Genomic DNA, 20,958 nt, shown 5'->3' with positions numbered 1-20,958 from the left:
ATGACATTGGCATTTTTGAAGGGCACAGGTCAGAACTTGTGTAGAATGTCCCTCAATTTGGGTTTGTCCAATGCTCCCTAGTCTTTAGTTTGAAGTCCTGCATCCTTGGCAGGAATCTCAGGGAAGTAGCATTGGATCCTTTCTGGTGCCTCCTACTAGGAGGTACATAATGTTGATGTGCCATTTTTGAGGCTCCATAAACATGTGACAGGCTTTCTATAAAATGGATGCTTAAGAGAGGTGGTTAGGATAAAACAGAGAGGGAGGCAAACCATAAGGGACAATTAACTCTAGGAAACAAACTGAGGGTTGCTGGAGGGGAGGTCAGGAGGAGGAGATGGGGTAATTAGGTGATGGGCATTGAGGAGGGCACTTGATGTAATGAGCACTGGGTGATACATGCAACTGATGAATCATTAAATTCTACCCCTGAAACTAAAAATATAATATATGCTGAGTAAATTGAATTTAAATTTAAAAAAATTTTAAAAAGATAGGTAATTATGAATTCTAAAGTCGATGCTGTAGAATTGCATTTTACTTCTGTTGTTGTAAAATGGATTTTTTTTTTCAATTTTGGGGGGGGGGTTGTTTTTATTTAAATTCCAGTTAGTTAACATATAGTATAATATTAGTTTCAAGTATAATTTAGAGATTCAACACTTTCTCTTTTTTTGGTTTTTGGGTTTTTTGTTGTTGTTGTTTTTGTGTTTTTTTTTTCCAGATTTCCTTTATTTGACAGAGAGAAACAGCAAAAGCAGGGGGAGTGGCAGAGGGAGAAGCAGGCTCCCAGGTCAGCAGGGAGCCCAATGCAGGGCTCCATCCCAGGACCCTGGGATCACAACTGGAGCCAAAGGCAGATGCTTAACTGAATGAGCCTCCTGGGTGTCCCTGATTCAACACATTCATTCAACACCTCATGTTCATCACAACAAATGTACTCTTTAATCCCCATTGCCTATTTAACCCAACCCCCTACCAGTCCCTCCTCTGGTAACCATCAGCTTCTTCTCTATAGTTAAGAGTCTGTTTCTTGGTTTCTCTCTCTCTCTCTTTAAGATTTTATTGATTTATTAGAGAGGGAGAAAGAGAGAGAGCATGAGAGTAGGAAGGGCAGAGGGAGGAGAAGCAGACTCCCTGCTGAGCAGGTAGCTCAACATGGGCCTGGAACCCAGGACACTAAGATCATGATCTGAGCTGAAAACTGATGCTTTAACCTACTGAGCCACCCAGGCACTCTGGTTTTCCTCTCTCTTTCCACTGTAATTGTTTGTTTTGTTTCTTAAATTCCACATACAAGTGAAATCATATATTTGTCCTTCTCTAGCTGACTTAGTTTGCTCAAGATAAGTAGATGGCATAAGAGATTCCATTTTTTTCAGATTTCACTTATAAGTGAAAGGAGACCCAACACTTAGACAAAGTGACTGACTTCATAAATAACTTGAGTGAAAGGCATGGCCAACATTTTTATTACATGGAGGGTACCAGTTTGCTGCTCATTCATGTTGCTCTGTTCTCTTCCTTTGTAGTTCTATCAGGTACATGGAAGCAAGAAACCGAACAGGAATTTTAGAGTTCATCCTCCTTGGGCTCTCTGAGGGTCCAGAACTACAGCCCTTCATATTTGGGCTGTTCCTGTCCATGTTCTTAGTCACTGTGTTTGGGAACTTGCTCATCATCCTGGCCATCTGCTCTGACCCCCACCTCCACACCCCCATGTACTTCTTCCTCTCCAACCTGTCTTTGGTCGACATCTGTTTCAGCACCACCATAGTGCCCAAGGTGCTGCTGAACATCCACACAGAGAACAAAGCCATCTCCTACATGGACTGCCTCTCGCAGGTCTATTTTTCCATGTTCTTTCCTATCCTGGACACTCTACTCCTGACTGTAATGGCCTATGACCGGTTTGTGGCCATCTGCCACCCCCTGCACTACACACTCATCATGAATGCCCGCCTTTGTGGCCTGCTGGTTTTTATGACCTGGTTTGTTGGTGTCATGACATCCCTTCTTCACATCTCTCTGATGATGCATCTAAGCTTTTGCAGAGATCTTGAAATTCCACATTTCTTCTGTGAACTGACACAGATTCTCAAGCTGGCCTGCTCTGATACCTTCCTAAACAGCACACTGATCTACTTTATGACTGGTGTGCTGGGTGTTTTTCCCCTTGTTGGGATCCTTTTCTCCTACTCACAGATTGCTTCATCCATTAGGAAGATGTCTTCATCGGGGGGGAAGCAAAAAGCGTTTTCCACCTGTGGGTCTCACCTCTCAGTAGTTTCTTTATTTTATGGGACAGGTGTTGGGGTCTACTTCACTTCTGCAGTAACTCATTCCCCCCAGCAAGTCTCTGTGGCTTCGGTGATGTACACTGTGGTCACCCCCATGCTGAACCCCTTCATCTACAGCTTGAGGAACAAGGATGTGAAGGGGGCTTTGGGAAGACTTCTCAGTAGAGTGACCTCTTGTTTGTGATGGATCTCTTGGCCCCCAGGACTAAGAAGTTTTATGGATCCCAAAGGAAAAAACTTCGATTCTAAAATTTACTCTTGAATCTTGCATATCCTCTTTCACCTAATCCTGAAGTCTATGACTGCTCTCTCCTAGTTTCTACACACTTTTAAACAATTAACTTCCACATAATTTATCTGATGATCTTTCTGACCTCTCTGCTGGCCAAAAACTATGTCCTCAATCTTCTCTCTTACTTCCTCACAAGTGAGTTCTAACTTGGATTTGGAGCATTTGCTTTAGCCTTGTTATCTCAGATGTTGGCAGAGAATGCTAAACTATTGATAATTTACCTTAACTTGTTTTTATGTGCTTTGTTGTAGATCTGTGTTGTTCATGTGCATGTATTACCAACAGTGTTTTGGGTTTTTTTTAACTGGATAAAATACATATCAAAATACAGTCAGTGTTTCAGTACTTATTATATGGGAAGCCTATGTTAACATCTCTCTACTATCTTATGAGATTTCCTCAATGGGAATGATTACTGTCTTCATTTTAGAGTTATGGAAATTGAGAATCTAAGAGCTTAAAAATCTTTCCCAACATTACAGAGAGACCAAGTGGCAAAACCAGGATTAAAATCCAGAACTCTGACCCTGAGCCCATATTTTTAGAGCAGGCTGCCCAGCTTTTCACATGCATTTCAATGTGTACAGATCAATGGTGAATTTTATTGCTTGGTTGACAATATTTCTGGTTATCATCTCCTATTGGATACCCCAAAGAATGGCATTTTCTTTGTCCCTTGAAGTTAAAGGTGGTAATAATAGGTTTTGATGTGTCCACTAAAATATGAATGGAAGTTGTGGGTCCCTTCTAGACCGAAACAGTTGAAGAGCTGGTACATTATACTTCATGTTCATTCTTCCATTGATATAGCTATTGTGGATGAAGACATCACAAAATCCAAAGAGTCTAGAAAGCTGGCCAATAGGTGGGGGACTCCGCTGGATGGTTGCCCAAGTTGGTAGACACTTTTCAAGAGAAAGAAATAAGATTTTGTTTTATTAAACCGGAATTTGTTCTTTAAATCATTTATTCATTAAATCAAAAATTTTAGTTCTGTTACACACACCGTTGCTGTTTTCAACAATAGAGCCTAACCTATTCTGACTGTTATCTATCCCAAAGCTGGAAATCCATTACTTTGATGATTTTTACTGTCACGCTAAGAGTAAATCTTAGGTCACGTTTTTCATTCCTTTGTGATCCTTCCACTCTTTATTGAGAAATTTAACTCAATTTCACATTAATACTTATACACACAAAAATACACATGTACATATATATGTTAATATGTACATGGCCAACATCCTTAAAAGAGGAGAATTAATTTATTATTGTACCAGAAATGCTCTCTCTCTCTCTCTCTTTTTTTTTTTTTTAAGAGAGAGTTGTGGGGAGGGATGAGGGAGAGGGAAAGAGACAGCTTTAAACAGACTCCATGCCCAGCACATTAGCCCAATGGGGAGATCAATCTCACAGCCCAAGATCATGACCTGAGCAAAAATCAAGAGTCACATACTTTACTGACTGAACAACCCAGGTGCTCCCAGAAATGTTCTTTCAATGGAAGGTAAGTTCCTCTGAAGAAGTAATACTTTCTATGGTAGCCCTGGAGTCCTGTATAACTTAAAACAAGACTGGCACTAACCACTTAGAGGACTGTAGGAGATATCACATTGTCTAACTGGACCCCTCAAGAATATTAGTCTAGTTCCCAAAATGGTAATTTGAATAGGGTTTTTTAAAATTTATTTTTTATTTATTTTCAGCATAATAGTATTCATTATTTTTTTACCACACCTAGTGCTCCATGCAATCCGTGCCCTCTCTAATACCCACCACCTGGTACCCCAACCTCCTACCACCCCACCTCTTCAGTCCCCTCAGATTGTTTTTCAGAGTCCATAGTCTCTCATGATTCACCTCCCCTTCCAATTTCCCCCAACTCCCTTCTCCTCTCTAACTCCCCTTGTCCTCCATGATATTTCTTATGCTCCACAAATAAGTGAAACCATATGATAATTGACTCTCTCTGCTTGACTTATTTCACTCAGCATAATCTCTTCCAGTCCCGTCCATGTTGCCACAAAAGTTGGGTATTCATCCTTTCTGATGGAGGCATAATACTCCATATTGTGTATGCACCACATCTTCCTTATCCATTCATCCGTTGAAGGGCATCTTGGTTCTTTCCATAGTTTGGCAACCATGGCCATTGCTGCTATAAACATTGGGGTACAGATGGCCCTTCTTTTCATAACATCTGTATCTTTGGGGTAAATACCCAGGAGTGCCATTGCAGGATCATAGGGAAGTTCTATTTTGAATAGGGTTTTTAACATATAAATATCATTTCTTTAGTGTCATAATTCACAATCTCCTTCCAGTGTGATATGTCATATCTCTTATAGGACATGATTTGGATTGGGATTTTGCATCATACTGTTAATATCTTTGTCCATGTATTATAACAAACAAATTTTTCAACAGTTCTTTCCTAGAGTTCAGATTTGTCTTTTCATTTCAAAAATGTACTCTACCAATGATATATTTCTGTTCAGTGAGAGGTAGAAATCTATTCTTTCCAAATGAAAAAACAAATCTGTTCTCACACTTTATGTGAGTCCTCTCTTTCCCACTGACTTATAAAGTCACCTTTTAATTTTCAAATTCTCAAACTGCATTTTCTACCTATTCTGAAGTCAGGCATCTAGTCCAATTCCAGCTCTGCCATTTGCAAGCCAGTCAGCTTCTCTCTACACCTCTTGCTCATCTCTAAAATAAAAATGATAACACATGTAAGGGGGTGCTGTTCATAGTAAATAATAATGTTAAAGACCATGGTGTTTACTATTGGTTTTGTTAGTAGGTTTTATTGACACTGTTATGTGTTTTTATATTCATATCTGATAGGGCAAGTCTTTGACTAAGGGTGCCATCAGACACTTAGCAGGCCCTTTTTCAATTGTTATTTAAGTATTTTGATTGGCAAGGAACATGTAGCTCAGACTCTAATGGGATATTTTTTAGAAGGAAATGTGAACTATGAGATCATACCTAGGGAGAGAAGAACTCCCACTGTGAGGAAAAACATGATCACCTTCAAATTTCCCACACTGGAATAGAACTGTCAAGCACAGTTTCCATTTTATTATGGTTTTCGCTCTCCCAATTAGCTAAGCTGTTTATAAATAAAATAACAGGAGGCGTCTGCCTGGCTCAGTCGGTGGAGCATGAGATCCTTGATCTCTGGATTATAAATCCAAGCCCCAAAATGGGTGTAGAGGTTGCTTAAAAATAAAATATTTTTTAGAAAAAAGTAAGTAACAAAAGGAACATTTAATTAATTAAAATAATGCTAATGGATAAGGAAGATGTGGTCCATATACACTATGGAGTATTACGCCTCCATCAGAAAGGATGAATACCCAACTTTTGTAGCAACATGGACGGGATTGGAAGAGATTATGCTGAGTGAAATAAGTCAATCAGAGAGAGTCAATTATCATATGGTTTCACTTATTTGTGGAGCATAAGAAATATCATGGAGGACAAAGGGTGTTAGAGAGGAGAAGGGAGTTGGGGGAAATTGGAAGGGGAGGTGAATCATGAGAGACTATGGACTCTGAAAAACAATCTGAGGGGTTTGAAGTGGTGGGGGTGTGGGAGGTTGGGGTACCAGGTGGTGGGTATTAGAGAGGGCACGGATTGCATGGAGCACTGGGTGTGGTGAAAAAATAATGAATACTGTTTTTCTTAAAATAAATAAATTGAAAAAATTAAAAAAATAAATAAAGTAATGCTAATTATTTAATTAGCATTGCTTTGCCTGTTTCCTGGCAGAATCATCAACTAAATCGGGGCAGGAAACCAAACAGGTTTTTTTCCCCAAGAATTTCTTCTTGGGATTCTCTTCTTCAGGCTATTCTTGTCCATATCCCTGGTCACAATCCTTGAAAACCTACTTGTCATTCTCGCCATCAGCTCTGGCTATGACCTCCAGACACCCATGTACTTCATCCTCTTTCACCTGTCTTTCTGATATTTGTTTCAATTCCACCATGGTTCCAGAAATGCTGGTGAACATCCATACAGAGAACAAAGCCTTTATGTTTGCAAGCTGTATCACTCAGATGTATCTTTTCATAGTGTTTGGGTATTTGAACATTTTTCTCAAGACCACCATGGCCTATGACCAGTTTGTGGCCATCTGCCACCTCTTACACAACATAGTCATTGTATGATCTGTTTTTAGCCAACTTTGATCTGACTATACACAGTGAGTCCATACCACATGGTAGGCACTCAAATATTTGTTAAATGAATGAAACCAGATTTGAACCATGTTTTTTTAAATAAATGTGGACCAAGAGGTTTATAGACTCATAGAGGTGGGAAAGAAATCCATGTCATTCATTTCACTTCTTAAAAATTTTTTTAAAGATTTTTATTTATTTATTTGACAAACAGAGATAACAAGTAGGCAGGTAGAGAGAGAGAGGAGGAAGCAGCCTCCCCACCGAGCAGGAAGCCCGATGTGGGGCTCAATCCCAGGACCCTGGGCCCATGACCTGAGCCAAAGGCAGAGGATTTAACCCACTGAGCCACCCAGGTGCCCCACTTTTTAAATTTTTATTTTTATTTTTTTATTGTTTTTATTTTCAGCATAACAGCAATCATTATTTTTGCACCACACTCAGTGATCCATGCAATCCATGCCCTCTCTAATACCCACCACCTGGTTCCCCCAACCTCCCAAACCCTTGACTTCAAAGGGTGTTTTTCAGATTGTTTTTCAGAGTTCTTAGTCTCTCATGGTTTACCTCCCCTTCCAATTTCCCCCAACTCCCTTCTCCTCTCTGACTCCCCTTGTCCTCCATGCTATTTGTTATGCTCCACAAATAAGTGAAACCATATGATAATTGACTCTCTCTGCTTGACTTATTTCACTCAGCATAATCTCTTCCAGTCCCGTCCATGTTGCTACAAAAGTTGGGTATTCATCCTTTCTAATGGAGGCATAGTACTCCATAGTGTATATGGACCACATCTTCCTTATCCATTCATCCATTGAAGGACATCTTGGTTCTTTCCACAGTTTGGCAACCGTGGCCATTGCTGCTATAAACATTGGGGTACAGAAGGCCCTTCTTTTCACGACATCTGTATCTTTGGGGTAAATACCCAGGAGTGCAATAGCAGGGTCATAGGGAAGTTCTATTTTTAATTTCTTGAGGAATATCCACACTGTTCTCCAAAGAGGCTGCACCAACTTGCATTCCCATCAACAGTGTAAGAGGGTTCCCCTTTCTCCACATCCCCTCCAACACATATTGTTTCCTGTCTTGCGAATTTGGGCCATTCTGACTGGTGTAAGGTGATATCTCAATGTAGTTTTAATTTGAATCTCCCTGATGGGTAGTGATGATGAACATTTTTTCCTGTGTCTGATAGCCATTTGTATGTCTTGATTGGAGAAGTGTCTGTCTATATCTTCTGCCCATTTTTTGATATGCTTGTCTGTTTTGTGGGTGTTGAGTTTGAGGAGTTCATTATAGATCCTGGATATCAACCTTTTGCCTGGACTGTCATTTGCAAATATCTTCTCCCATTCCGTGGGTTGCCTCTTTGTTTTCTTGACTGTTTTCTTTGCTGTGCAGAAGCTTTTGATTTTGATGGAAGACCATTCCATGCTCTTGGATCAGAAGAATAAACATTGTTAAAATGTCTGTACTGCCTAGAGCAATCTATACTTTTAATGTCATTCCGATCAAAAATCCACTGGTATTCTTCAAAGAGCTGGAACAAATAATCCACAAATTTGTATGGAATCAGAAGAGACCCCAAATTGATAAGGAAATGTTGAAAAACAAAAATTAAACTGGAACCACATTGAGATATCACCTTACAACAGTTAGATTGGCCAAAATTAACAAGACAGGAAACAACATGTGTTGGAGGAAATGTGGAGAAAGGGGAACCCTCTTACAGTGTTGGTGGGAATGCAAGTTGGTGCAGCCTCTTTGGAGAACAGTGTGGATATTCCTCAAGAAATTAAAAATAGAACTTCCCTATGACCCTGCTATTGCACTCCTGGGTATTTACCCCAAAGATACAGATGAAATGAAAAGAAGGGCCATCTGTACCCCAATGTTTATAGCAGCAATGGCCATGGTCACCAACCTATGGAAAGAACCAAGATGCCCTTCAACAGATGAATGGATAAGCTAAATGTGGTCCATATACACTATGCAGTATTATGCCTCCATCAGAAAGGATGAATACTCAACTTTTATAGCAACATGGACAGGACTGGAAGAGATTATGCTGAGTGAAATAAGTCAAGCAGAGAGAGTCAATTATCATATGATTTCACTTATTTGTGGAGCATAACAAATAGCATGGAGGTCAAGGGGAGTCAGATAGGAGAAGGGATTTGGGGGAAATTGAAAGGGGAGGTCAATCATGAGAGACTATGGACTCTGAAAAACAATCTGAGGGGTTTGAAGTGGCCGGGGGGCGGGGGAGGTTGGGGGAACCAGGTAGTGGGTATTATAGAGGGTACAGATTACATGGAGCACTGGGTGTGGTGAAAAAATAATGAATACCGTTATGCTGAAAATAAATAAATTAATTAAAAAAATAAAAAAAATAATACTGAGGGCATCACGTTACCAGATTTCAAGCTTTACTACAAAGCTATGATAACCAAGACAGCATGGTACTGGCATAAAAACAGACACATAGACCGGTGGAACAGAGTAGAGAGCCCAGATATGTACCCTCAGCACTAGGTCAAATAATCTTCGACAAAACAGGAAAAATTATACAGTGGAAAAAAGACAGTCTCTTCAATAGATGGTGCTGGGAAAACTGGGCAGCTATATGTAGAAGAATGAAACTCGACCATTCTCTTACACCGTACACAAAGATAAACTCAAAATGGATAAAAGACCTCAATGTGAGACAGGAATCCATCAGAATCCTGGAGGAGAACATAGGCAGTAATCTCTTTGATATCAGCCACAGCAACTTCTTTCAAGATATGTCTCCAAAGGCAAAGGAAACAAAAGCGAAAATATGTCGGGAGCCAGTACAGGAGGCCTACTCTAAGAGCTGTAAGGGACTGAATATGATTGGCTGTTCATTTAGGTCCACTCTCGCGGGAGGTGCATGAGCACTGCATTTTGATTGGTTAACACTGCCTGTATAAAAACGCATGCGCCGAGGGTAGAGAGGGAGAAAGAAAAAAGCAATTAAAGAAGAAGGTTCGCCGCTACGTGAGTCTCCGAGTCGTTCTTGAGGGCCGAGAGTGACAAAAATAAACTTTTGGGACTTCATCAAAATATTAATTTTTTAAAATTTATTTTTTATTTATTTTCAGCATAACAGTATTCATTGTATTTGCACCGCACCCGGTGCTCCATGCAATCTGTGCCCTCTATAATACCCACCACTTGGTACCCTGACCTCCCATTCCCCTCCCCTTTAAAACCCTCAGATTGTTTTTCAGAAAAAAAAATCTTAAAATTTTTAAATGAGCAGATGGATTTCCTTAAGCAAGACTGAATTCCCTGTAATGGATCCGCTAATACCAAGGACTGTTTATGGAAGATAGATGAGTCATTCTCCAAGTACATTATAGAACTTAAACTATACTACAGTTTTCTTGGAACAAATGTGCCACTAATATTTTTCTTCATTTCATTAAAAAATTAGATTTTTTAAATTCCAGCATAATTAGTATACAGTGTTTTTCAAAATTTTTTCAATTTATATTTTTTCAGAAAAACAGTATTCATTATTTTTTCACCACACCTAGTGCTCCATGCAATCTGTGCCCTCTATAATACCCACCACCTTGTACCCCAACCTCTCACACCCCTGCCACTTCAAACCCCTCAGATTGTTTTTCAGAGTCCAGTCTCTCGTGATTCACCTCCCCTTCCAATTTACCCCAACTCCCTTCTCCTCTCTAACACCCTTTGTCCTCCATGATATTTGTTATGCTCCACAAATAAATATACAGTGTTATATAAATCTCAGGTGTATAATAGAATGATTCAAAAATTCTATGCATCACTCAATGCTCATCACAATGAATGTACTCTTAATCCCCTCCCCTATTTCACCCATACCCCCCCCCCATCTTCCCTCTGACAACCTCCAGCTTGTTATCTATATTTAAGAGTCTGGGTTTGGTTTTTTTTCCCATATTTGTTTTGTTCCTTAAACTCCACATATGAGTGAAATTTTATGGTATTTGTCTTTTTCTGATTTCTCTGATTTCACTTAGCATTATACCCTCCATTATAGACTCCATTTGCAACCCATTTCAATGTTGTTTTAATGACAATATTTCATTATTTTTTCATGGCACAGTAATAAAATTACCATATGAGGCAGTAATTTCACTGCTGGGTATTTACCCAAAGAAGTAAAAAACAAAACACTGATTCAAAAAGATATGTGTACCCCTATGTTTATTCCAGATTTATTTACAATAGCCAAGATTTGGAAGGAATGCAAGTGCCCATCAATAGATGAATGGAAAAAGATGTCGTCTATATATACAATGGAATATTACTCATCTATAAGAAAGAATGAAATTATGCCATTAACCTTTGTAGCAGCCATTCACATCCTCAATGGAAGCTTATTTCCCCATTAGTACTTATTATGGATTGAAAGTTTCTGTTCCCTCAAAATTCAAACATTGAAACCCTAACCCACAAAGTGATGATATTAGGAGGTGGATCCTTGGAAGGTAATTAGGATTAGATGGCCATAAAGATAAAGTCCCCATGAATAGAATTAATATTCTTATGAGAAGCACAAAAGAGAATTTGTTTCTTGTCTCTGCTATGTGTGGATACAATGAGAAGTCAGCCATGTGCAACCCAGAAAAGGGCTTTCACCACAACTTGATTGTCCTGGCACCCTACTCTCAGATGTCTAGCCACCAGAACTGTGAGGAATAATTTTTGTTGTTAAAGCCACCCAGGTTATGATATTTTGTTATAACAGCCCAAACTAATACATCACTCTTCAAGTAGGTGAAAGAACTTGTATAATCTATCCATTTTATGATACAATTTCCCAAATTACCAATATCCTTTCTATGAACTCCAATTTGTCCACTTTCCTGTTTATCAAAATTGTTTTAAATAAGGCTTCCATATTTTTTCTTCACAAATTGCATCTACACCAGGCTTTCCCTAAAGTAATTTTGTGATATTAGTAATTTGAGACATTATCCTGCTTTAAAATAGTTATTATTTGTCTTAGGAATAGGTTCAGGTTTCAAATTCAAAAGTTTTGAAAGTTTTTCATTAAAAAGTTTTGAAAAGATAGACCATGCAAAATACCTATCTCATCCTTATTTTTTAAACTTTTTAAGATTTTATTTATTTATTTGAGAGAGAGAGAGCATGAGTGGGGAGAGAGGTGTGGAGGGAAAGAGAGAAGCAGTCTCCTTGGGATAGAACTTGACCTGAGCCAAGGCAGATGCTTAACAGCTTAACCAAAAAGCCATCCAAGTGCCCCCAATCTCATCCCTATTAAGAAAGGAAGGAGAGAGGGAGGGAAAAAATTGAGTTTGTTGTTGGAAAGGTTCAGTTTGATGTGCCTGTAAAATACCCCGCAAATAATTTCCACTTGGTAGTGGCATGGGTTGATCTCATGTTGTTTTAATGGCCTTAGTGGGAGAGAATTGGGTTACAAAGGAGCAGGTCAGAAAGACAACATTATACTTGGTTCAGCCTTACTCAAGATCCTTAATTTCTCAGTGTGGCTCCCACTTCCTAAAGACAGTTCTTCCCAAATCCTGATGATCATGTATCACAAATAAACTCTCATGGACCCTGTTCACATGGCTGTGGGTCACTATCCAAATGGTGATGGAGTGGACAGTAAACTGGGACTGGGTTGCCAAATTCTCCCTTCAGAATTATGGGGTTATTCTCCAGATTCAGGGAGTGAGGCCTTCTGACAGCTCCCAGCCTTTAACCCTCTCAAGAGAATTGCCCTCACCTAAAGGAAGCTGACTCACTTACCTAAGATCATACTACTCGAATCTCTTGCTGTGGGAGCATAACTGCCTGAGAGCCATCTATACCCACCACTCTTTGCTCTGAGGATGCTTCTGGCTGCTCCCACCCATGGACTGAACAAAATAGGATACCAGTGTGTGCCAATGTCATGCTCAAACAATAATATTCATGACTAGGGTCAATTAACTCTGCCAGGATGGTGACTCCTCTTTCTGCTATGAGGGACCTCAAGTACCAGGCAACTGCATAACTTGAAGTTCTATGGGACTTTTTTTTATGTCTCTGCAAGTGCTACCCTTGTAGGCATCAAGAGCTCTAAAGCTGCTGAGGCCAGAGTTGAGGAGACCTGAAGCAAATACTGCCCACTCAGTTCACTGGGCATGACATTAGAGAGGGCTGCTTCTAATAACAAGCCTTGATTTCTGGACCCACATATCCTACACATCAGTAATACATCACCTTATGATTGCCATTGATTTAGATTGTACATGCATCCTTTGAATTGTGTAGTCTGTATGTGTTGTGTACTCAAATTTCTGCAGTAAATATGATCACACTCTTTGAAATGAAATGTGTTCCCTTATTTTCCATTAAACAAAAATTGTGTTACCCATCCATACTCCATGATTTCCCATAGCATGTTTTACCTCTATCCTCACCTTCCCTGACAAAATTTATAGATGATTTATATTGGCATCTGTATATCATCTATTCATCAACTCACTCTACCTGGATTGTTTATGACCCTCTCCCTCATGTTAGAGATGAAAAATGGAGCCCTCCCTAGCCTCCATGTCACCAGAAAATATCAAGGGATAGTTTCAGTCCTCATTTGGTTAGTCATTTTGGCAGAACCAAAACTATTAACCACTCTGCTTTTCTTCAGGAAGAACTTCTTTGCCCCCATAACACTGCAGACACCAAGTGATCTTTGAAATCTTCAAAGACTTCTGAAGAGATGAACATCATGGGACATTCACTCCTGGGTTTGGTTCTCATAGAGGTCTAACATTCCTTGGGAGAAACCTTTCATTGAAGTCAAACCAAAGAGAAAAGACTTTCCCCTTGAAGAAAGTATCTTCATCTTGGTCAGCTGCTGTCTACACAGACATAGCATTATCTGACATTTTCCCATTCTGTCATCTTTCTATCCTAAGGGAATGGAATGGTTCAGAGAGAAGAACACCAGTAGAGCAATTTACTTAATGAGGATCTTAACCTTTGAGATGATAATAACAGATCCCTGCTGCCCCTTTCCTACAATTCTCTGTTGTCAGCATAAAGAAAAACCCAAAAGGGCTTCTCCAAGATGGACTATAGAGAAGTGAAAGCTTCAGTGATGACCCTCAGAAAGGGTAGGATCATTGCTTCCCAGTCATAGCTGGAGGAGTATGAGGGAAAGGGGTAAGAAGGTGGGCACTGGACTTTATCTGTAAAATAATGAAACAGTCCCATATTTAGTTAGTCAACAAAGCTGAAGTCTCTATATTTAGAAGTTGCTTTATATGTTACTTAAGTCAGTCTTTTCTAGCTCTTGCTAAGTTTCCTTTTCTCTCTTTCAGAGTCTAAATCCTCTCTCTGGTAAGTTATTTTCCAGTGAGTCTCCTCCTCTATTCTTACACATGAATTGTAGGCTCCTGTTCAATTGCCTGTCCCACTATTTAGTCATTAACTGATCTTCATTAAAACTGAAGATCTATTAAACACAGGGTATTGACTATTTTGTTCCTCCTCTGATTAGATTTTTCTATTATATCTCCTGACTTACTGATAGCACTTAATAGTTCTATATTATTTTGTTTTCCTTTTGTATCCACTATATATCTATAAATGATGTCATTATTTCTGGCATTTGACACTCAGGCTAATTTCCTTTTCTCATCAGTCTCTTTAAATGTTCATGAGAATATTGAATGATTAAATTTGGAATGGACTGCCTTGTCCTTTTCATGAATTTAACACAAATACTTCAGTATTTTAATGTAGAGTATTCCGTTGATTGTAATTTTCAACAGCTATTCCTCACTGGGTTAAGAAATTGTTCTGGGATGCCTGGGAGGCTCAGTCAGTTAAGCCACTGCCTTCAGCTGGGGTCATGACCCCAGGGTCCTGAGATGGAGTCTCGCATCAGACTCCTTGCTTGGCAGGGAGCCTACTTCTCTCTCTGCCTCTGTCTGCCACTCTGCCTCCTTGTGGGTGCACTCACTCGCGCTCTCTCTCTCTCTCTGACAAATAAATAAATAAATAAAATCTTAAAAAAAAAAGAAAGAAAGAAAGAAAGAAATTGTTCTTAGTTTCCTCCTTAATTAGAAGCTCTATCCTGGCAACTAACTACAGGAATGGCTACTACATTTTCCTTTTTTAAAAAAAATATTTTATTTATTTATTTATTTATTTGACAGAGAGAGAGAGCAAGAGAGGGAATACAAGCAGGGGGAGTGGGAAAGGGAGAAACAGGCTTCCCACTAAGCAGTGAGACCCACACAGGGGCCAATCCCAGGACCCTGGGATCATGACCTGAGCCAAAGGCAGACACCTAACTACTAAGCCACCCAAGCACCCCCACCTTTTTAAATATAATTTTATTTATTTATTTTAGAGAGAGAGAGTGCATAAGAGGGGGTAGCATCAGAGGGAGAACAGAATCCCTACTGACCAGGGAGCCAATGCAGGACTCAATTCTGGGACTCCACTCCGGGATCATGATCTGAGCTGAAGGCAATCACCTAACCACCTGAGCCAACCAGGCACCTGGCTGCTGCATTTTCTCAAATCCATTTTCTATTGTTATTATGGTTATGATTCCTCTTCATTTCCCTTTATTTGTGGTAAGCTGTTTTTGCAAACATCCTAGCATTAAACATCTTTCCATTCCTAGAATAGGTATGACTTGTTCATGATATGCTACTCTTTTAAGTAGGTATAAATGCATTGTGTTTAACCTTACTATTCTATTTTGTGTTCACATTCAGGTATACGATGAGCTTGAAGATTCCCTTTTTTGCATTCTAGTTGACGCTTTTGGTCTCAGTCTTTATTATACATCTAACATTTGCATGTGTTGAACAACTACTATGTGCAGACACTATGTAAGTCCCTGGGAAAACAATGGTGAGCAAAAACAGACTCCATTTCTAGCCCAGAAAATATATATTATATATCTAGATATCAGTAGATATACATTATATATGTAACCATATATATATAATTACTAACATGATAGGCACATTAAGGAATAGTACAGGAAGCTCTCCATGTGCTTCTCACATACTCTCTCCCTCGTGAACCTACTGTCTGCTCTGCATCTCACTGGCCTCTTAAATCCCTTCCATTACCAAGCTCACCCAACTTGGGGAAACTGCAAATTCTATTCTTTCTGCCCAAAATGTGTCCCCTCTCCTTATTTCTCTTAATTAATTAATTATCTCTAGCAGCTCAAATGTTCATATTACAGAGAAGTCTTTTCTACCCACTGTCCTAAGCTAAACTGGTCCTCAGTGGTTCTGTTTTCCTTTTAATTAATTAGCATTCTATCAACATTAATAATACTAAAACTTTTTCTATTATTGAGATGTAGACATTTATTTTCACATCCTAAATTTTCCTTTCAATTTTTAGGATGGTTTGATTTATAGAAGCTTTAAATATTTTTTTATCAAATCAATCTTTTTTGCAATTAACTGTTCTGGTTTTTAATGTAACACACTCCCACTTGTGAGCATGAACATATAATATACACTCTCACACATGCTATGTATTTCATTTTAATGATTTCTGATGATTTGTGATTTCCCCCCTTCTTATTTATGTAGTCCATAGGCTTTTTCTTCTTTCTTGGAAGAATCCACTTGGCAGGTGGTATCAGAAAGAGGGAAGCATAGGGGCTTCATTAACTAGAAGTGCTACATGGTAGTCAAAAGAGGTGACATACCTGTTGTGTTTATGATGATCAGAATTCCATCTTTGATGGCTGCCACAGTTTAAGTAGAATATTGATAAATGATAGCCATACAAGACAATGTTTTTGTAATGGTAAGAACAGAAGCCCACATTTGTCAAATGTCCTCTGTATGTCACAAGAACCACACTAGAAACATTACATGTGTCATCTCATTCAATTCACTCCCCAGGCATGCAATGCAGGAAATATTTACTACTCCCATAGTAGAACTGAGATATCTGCAGCTACAAGAGATTATCAACTTTGTCAGGGTCACACAGAGAGTAAGTTGGTAGAACAAATGTTTTATTCCAGAAAGTCTGACTCGAGATCCCTTTTTCTAAATGACAGTTCTATAATACTGTGTTTGAGGACAGTTATTTACCAAAAAGTGATTGCCATAAAAGGAACACATTAATGAAAATAGTTATTTATTAACATTGTACTGTGCACAAAAGCATTTAGTTTTTTATTTTTTTAATTTATTTTTTATTTTAAGCATAACAGTATTCATTATTTTTGCACCACACCCAGTGCTCCATGCTATCTGTGCCCTCTATAATACCCACCACCTGGTACCCCGACCTCCCACCCCCCACCCCTTCAAAACCCTCATATTTTTTTTCAGAGTCCATAGTCTCTCATGGTTCACCTCCCCTTCCAATTTCCCCCAACTCCCTTCTCCTCTCTAACTCCCCATGTCCTCCATGCTATTTGTTATGCTCCACAAATAAGTGAAACCATATGATAATTGACTCTCTGCTTGACTGATTTCACTCAGCATAATCTCTTCCAGTCCTGTCCATGTTGCTACAAAAGTTGGGTATTCAAGCTTTACTACAAAGCTATGATCACCAAGACAGCATGGTACTGGCATAAAAACAGACACATAGACCAGTGGAACAGAGTACAGAGCCCATATATGGACCCTCAACTCTATGGTCAATTAATCTTCGACAAAACAGGAAAAATTATACAGTGGAAAAAAGACAGTCTCCTCAATAGATGGTGCTGGGAAAACTGGGCAGCTATATGTAGAAGAATGAAACTCGACCATTCTCTTACACCGTACACAAAGATAAACTCAAAATGGATAAAAGACCTCAATGTGAGACAGGAATCCATCAGAATCCTAGAGGAGAACATAGGCAGTAATCTCTTTGATATCAGCCACAGCAACTTCTTTCAAGATATGTCTCCAAAGGCAAAGGAAAGAAAAGCGATGGAACTTTTGGGACTTCATCAAAATCAAAAGCTTCTGCACAGCAAAGAAAACAAAGAGGCAACCCACAGAATGGGAGAAGATATTTGCAAATGACAGTACAGACAAAAGGTTGATATCCAGGATCTATAATGAACTCCTCAAACTCAACACCCACAAAACAGACAAGCATATCAAAAAATGGGCAGAAGATATAGACAGACACTTCTCCAATCAAGACATACAAATGGCTATGAGACATATGAAAAAATGTTCATCATCACTAGCTATCAGGGAGATTCAAATTAAAACTACATTGAGATATCACCTTACACCAGTTAGAATGCCAAAATTAGCAAGACAGGAAACAACATGTGTTGGAGAGGATGTGGAGAAAGGGGAACCCTCTTCCACTGTTGGTGGGAATGCAAGTTGGTGCAGCGTCTTTGGAGAACAGTGTGGAGATTTCTCAAGAAATTAAAAATAGAACTTCCCTATGACCCTGCCATTGCACTCCTGCATATTTACCCCAAAGATACAGATGTAGTGAAAAGAAGGGCCATCTGTACCCCAATGTTTATAGCAGCAATGGCCACGGTTGCCAAACTGTGGAAAGAACCAAGATGCCTTTCAATGGACAAATGGATAAGGAAGATGTGGTCCATATACACCCAACTTTTGTAGCACAAAAGCATTTTGAATCATTATTTTAAAAAGGCAATAGCACTAAACACATTTTTGGGGGGAGAAAAGACTTTTTGAGAGTTAACTATGACATCAGTAGGACACACCAGGTTGCAGAGTGAAGGTTATTTGAGTTGAAAACCTATCTTAATCATTAGGATAGGGTTATCAGAATAAAGAAAGTTATCAAAGATCTTAAATGTCTTCAATTATTTTGGAAGATCATCTCAAGGAAGAAACCACTTTATATCCACAGAGTTGAATAGAAGAATTAGAACCAGTAAGTAGCAGATAAAAAGAGAAAGATTTCCACTAAGTCAAAGATAGTCTCAATTATTATGCACATTTAGAATGGAAATGGGCTACCACTTCAATGAGTGGATCACTGGCATTGGAAGGACTAATGAAGGGTAAGGGATGTGATGCAAAATGGGATCAAAGGTAAATACTAGGAAGTGCCAGCTGGCTGTTCATTGAAGGTTGCTTTTGTCTCCTTCTCCAGCAAACACACCAGCTACATGGGAGCAGGAAACAAGACAGAAGTATCAGTGTTCCTCCTTCTGGGCCTCTCAGAAGATCCAAAACTACAGCCTCTCCTCTTTGGCTTGTTCCTGTCCATGTACCTGGTCACTGTGCTGGGAAACCTGCTCATTATCCTGGCTATCCTCTTTGACCCCCATCTCCACACCCCTATGTACTTCTTCCTCTCCAACCTGTCCCTTGTTGACATCTGTTTCACCTCCACCACCATCCCCAAGATGCTGCTGAACATCCAGGCACACAGCAAAGATATTTCCTATATAGGATGCATCACTCAGGTGTATTTTTTTATGGTTTTTGCTGGAATGGATGATTTCCTCTTGACGGTGATGGCTTATGACAGGTATGTGGCCATCTGCCACCCCTTGCACTACTCTGTCATCATGAACCCACGACTCTGTGTCCTCCTGGTTCTGATTTGTTGGCTCACCATTTTCTGGGTTTCCCTGATTCATATTCTACTGGTAGGGTGGTTGACTTTCTGTCCAGGCATGGAACTTCCACATTTCTTCTGTGAATTGTCTCAGATTCTCAAGGTGGCCTGCTCTGACACCCTCATCAATAACATCTGCTTGTATGTTGCCTCTGCCCTGTTGTGCATGTTTCCCCTCACCGGGATCCTCTTCTCAAACTCTCAGATTGTCTCCTCCTTAATGAGGATGACCTCCACTGAGGGCAAGTATAAAGCATTTTCTACTTGTGGGTCTCATCTCTCTGTGGTCTCTTTGTTCTATGGCACAAGCCTAGGGGTCTACCTCACACCTGCTGTGACCCATTTCTCCCAGAGAAGCTCAGTTGCCTCAGTGATGTACACTGTGGTCACCCCCATGCTGAACCCCTTCATCTACAGCCTGAGGAACAAGGATGTGAAGGGAGCCCTGCGAAAGCTCAGCAGAGCAGCTTCATGTCCATGATGGGCCACTTGCCTCAGAACCAAGTGGACATTGGGGGCTGCAAAGGGAAATGTGACCTTGAATCTGTCTTCTTCTCTTCTCATAGACATGTTTGATTTATCCATTCCCCAAAGTTGCCATGAATTCTCTTTTATTTGTTTTTGTATTAGTCTCTCCTCAGCAATCCCTCCAAAGAACTTTCTCACTTGTCTTCTCTATATGCTGTACATAAAATTCCATGTTTGTCCAGCTTTCTTGTAGCCATTCTTAAGATTTCTAACTTTAGGCTTAAACTACCTGTCTTATTGAGCTGCTGTGGTTGCCCCCAAAATTATCCTCTAAAACATTAAGTTTCTTCACCTTCATTTATTTGTGTGCTTGTTTTCCCCACAAGAAATGGAATGAAATCATGCATGCATGATCATACCAAAGTGTTTCCCATATCAGAACTGTGCCTCTTTGTTCCCTCACATGTTTGACTTTACGTCACCTTGAAAATATGTCCTGAAGACATTTCCCCTCATTCACCTGACTTCTCAAAAGAAGAGAGTGAAACTGAGTTGGATTATAACCTGGCTGGCTGACACGGAGTTTCTATTCTACTTTTTACATGAACAGTGATGTGATTTTCAACTTCAAAATAAGAATCTAGATTTCCATGATTATATTCATAGCAATATGCTGCCTAGTATACCTGAGATGTAGTTTCATTCCTTGTGATCCTTACCCCTTTCCTTCCTTCCTCTCTTTCCTTCTTTTACTTGACTTTTATTTCTCATATATGCAATTTTAAGATACACCCTCTAAGATCCTAAAACATGTGATGATCAATACAATAGAATAAGAGTTATTCTCTCACATGGTTTAATTTTTTTTTTCTGGGACTCTCTGGAGGTGTCATCAAGAATGGTATTTACACACATGTAGAATGTGTTCTGAACTTAGCTCATCTGAGAAGAATGTTGATAGAATTGAGTGTTCAGTGAAGGATGGAGTGGTAGATGCTGTCCACATTTCTCCACATTACCTGCAATCTTCCCTACATGTCCACCACATGACTGCCAAATGCCAGCCTCAGTCAGCACCAACTTTGCCCAATAGCCATGGCAAAAATACCAG

The 20,958-nt window shown here is 39.5% G+C and overlaps 2 protein-coding genes across 2 annotated transcripts; both read left to right on the top strand.

The window, feature by feature from the left end:
• The first annotated feature begins 1,545 nt into the window (after positions 1 to 1,545).
• Positions 1,546 to 2,484, top strand: LOC123393252 (olfactory receptor 7D2). The gene has a single exon (XM_045084689.1). It carries the CDS (start codon positions 1,546 to 1,548, stop codon positions 2,482 to 2,484), a length of 939 nt encoding a protein of 312 aa, XP_044940624.1.
• Positions 2,485 to 18,924: 16,440 nt separating this feature from the next.
• Positions 18,925 to 19,860, top strand: LOC101680244 (olfactory receptor 7D4-like). Its single transcript, XM_004771741.2, has one exon. The coding sequence runs from the start codon at positions 18,925 to 18,927 to the stop codon at positions 19,858 to 19,860; it is 936 nt and encodes a 311-aa protein (XP_004771798.2).
• Positions 19,861 to 20,958: the final 1,098 nt, after the last annotated feature.

This window comes from Mustela putorius, unplaced genomic scaffold, assembly GCF_011764305.1.
Source record: "Mustela putorius furo isolate JIRA1106 unplaced genomic scaffold, ASM1176430v1.1 tig00000095_pilon_pilon_pilon, whole genome shotgun sequence".
Taxonomy (NCBI): Eukaryota; Metazoa; Chordata; class Mammalia; order Carnivora; family Mustelidae; genus Mustela; species Mustela putorius.
Note: the sequence above shows the minus strand (reverse complement) of the source record. Positions and strands in the feature narration are given on the sequence as shown.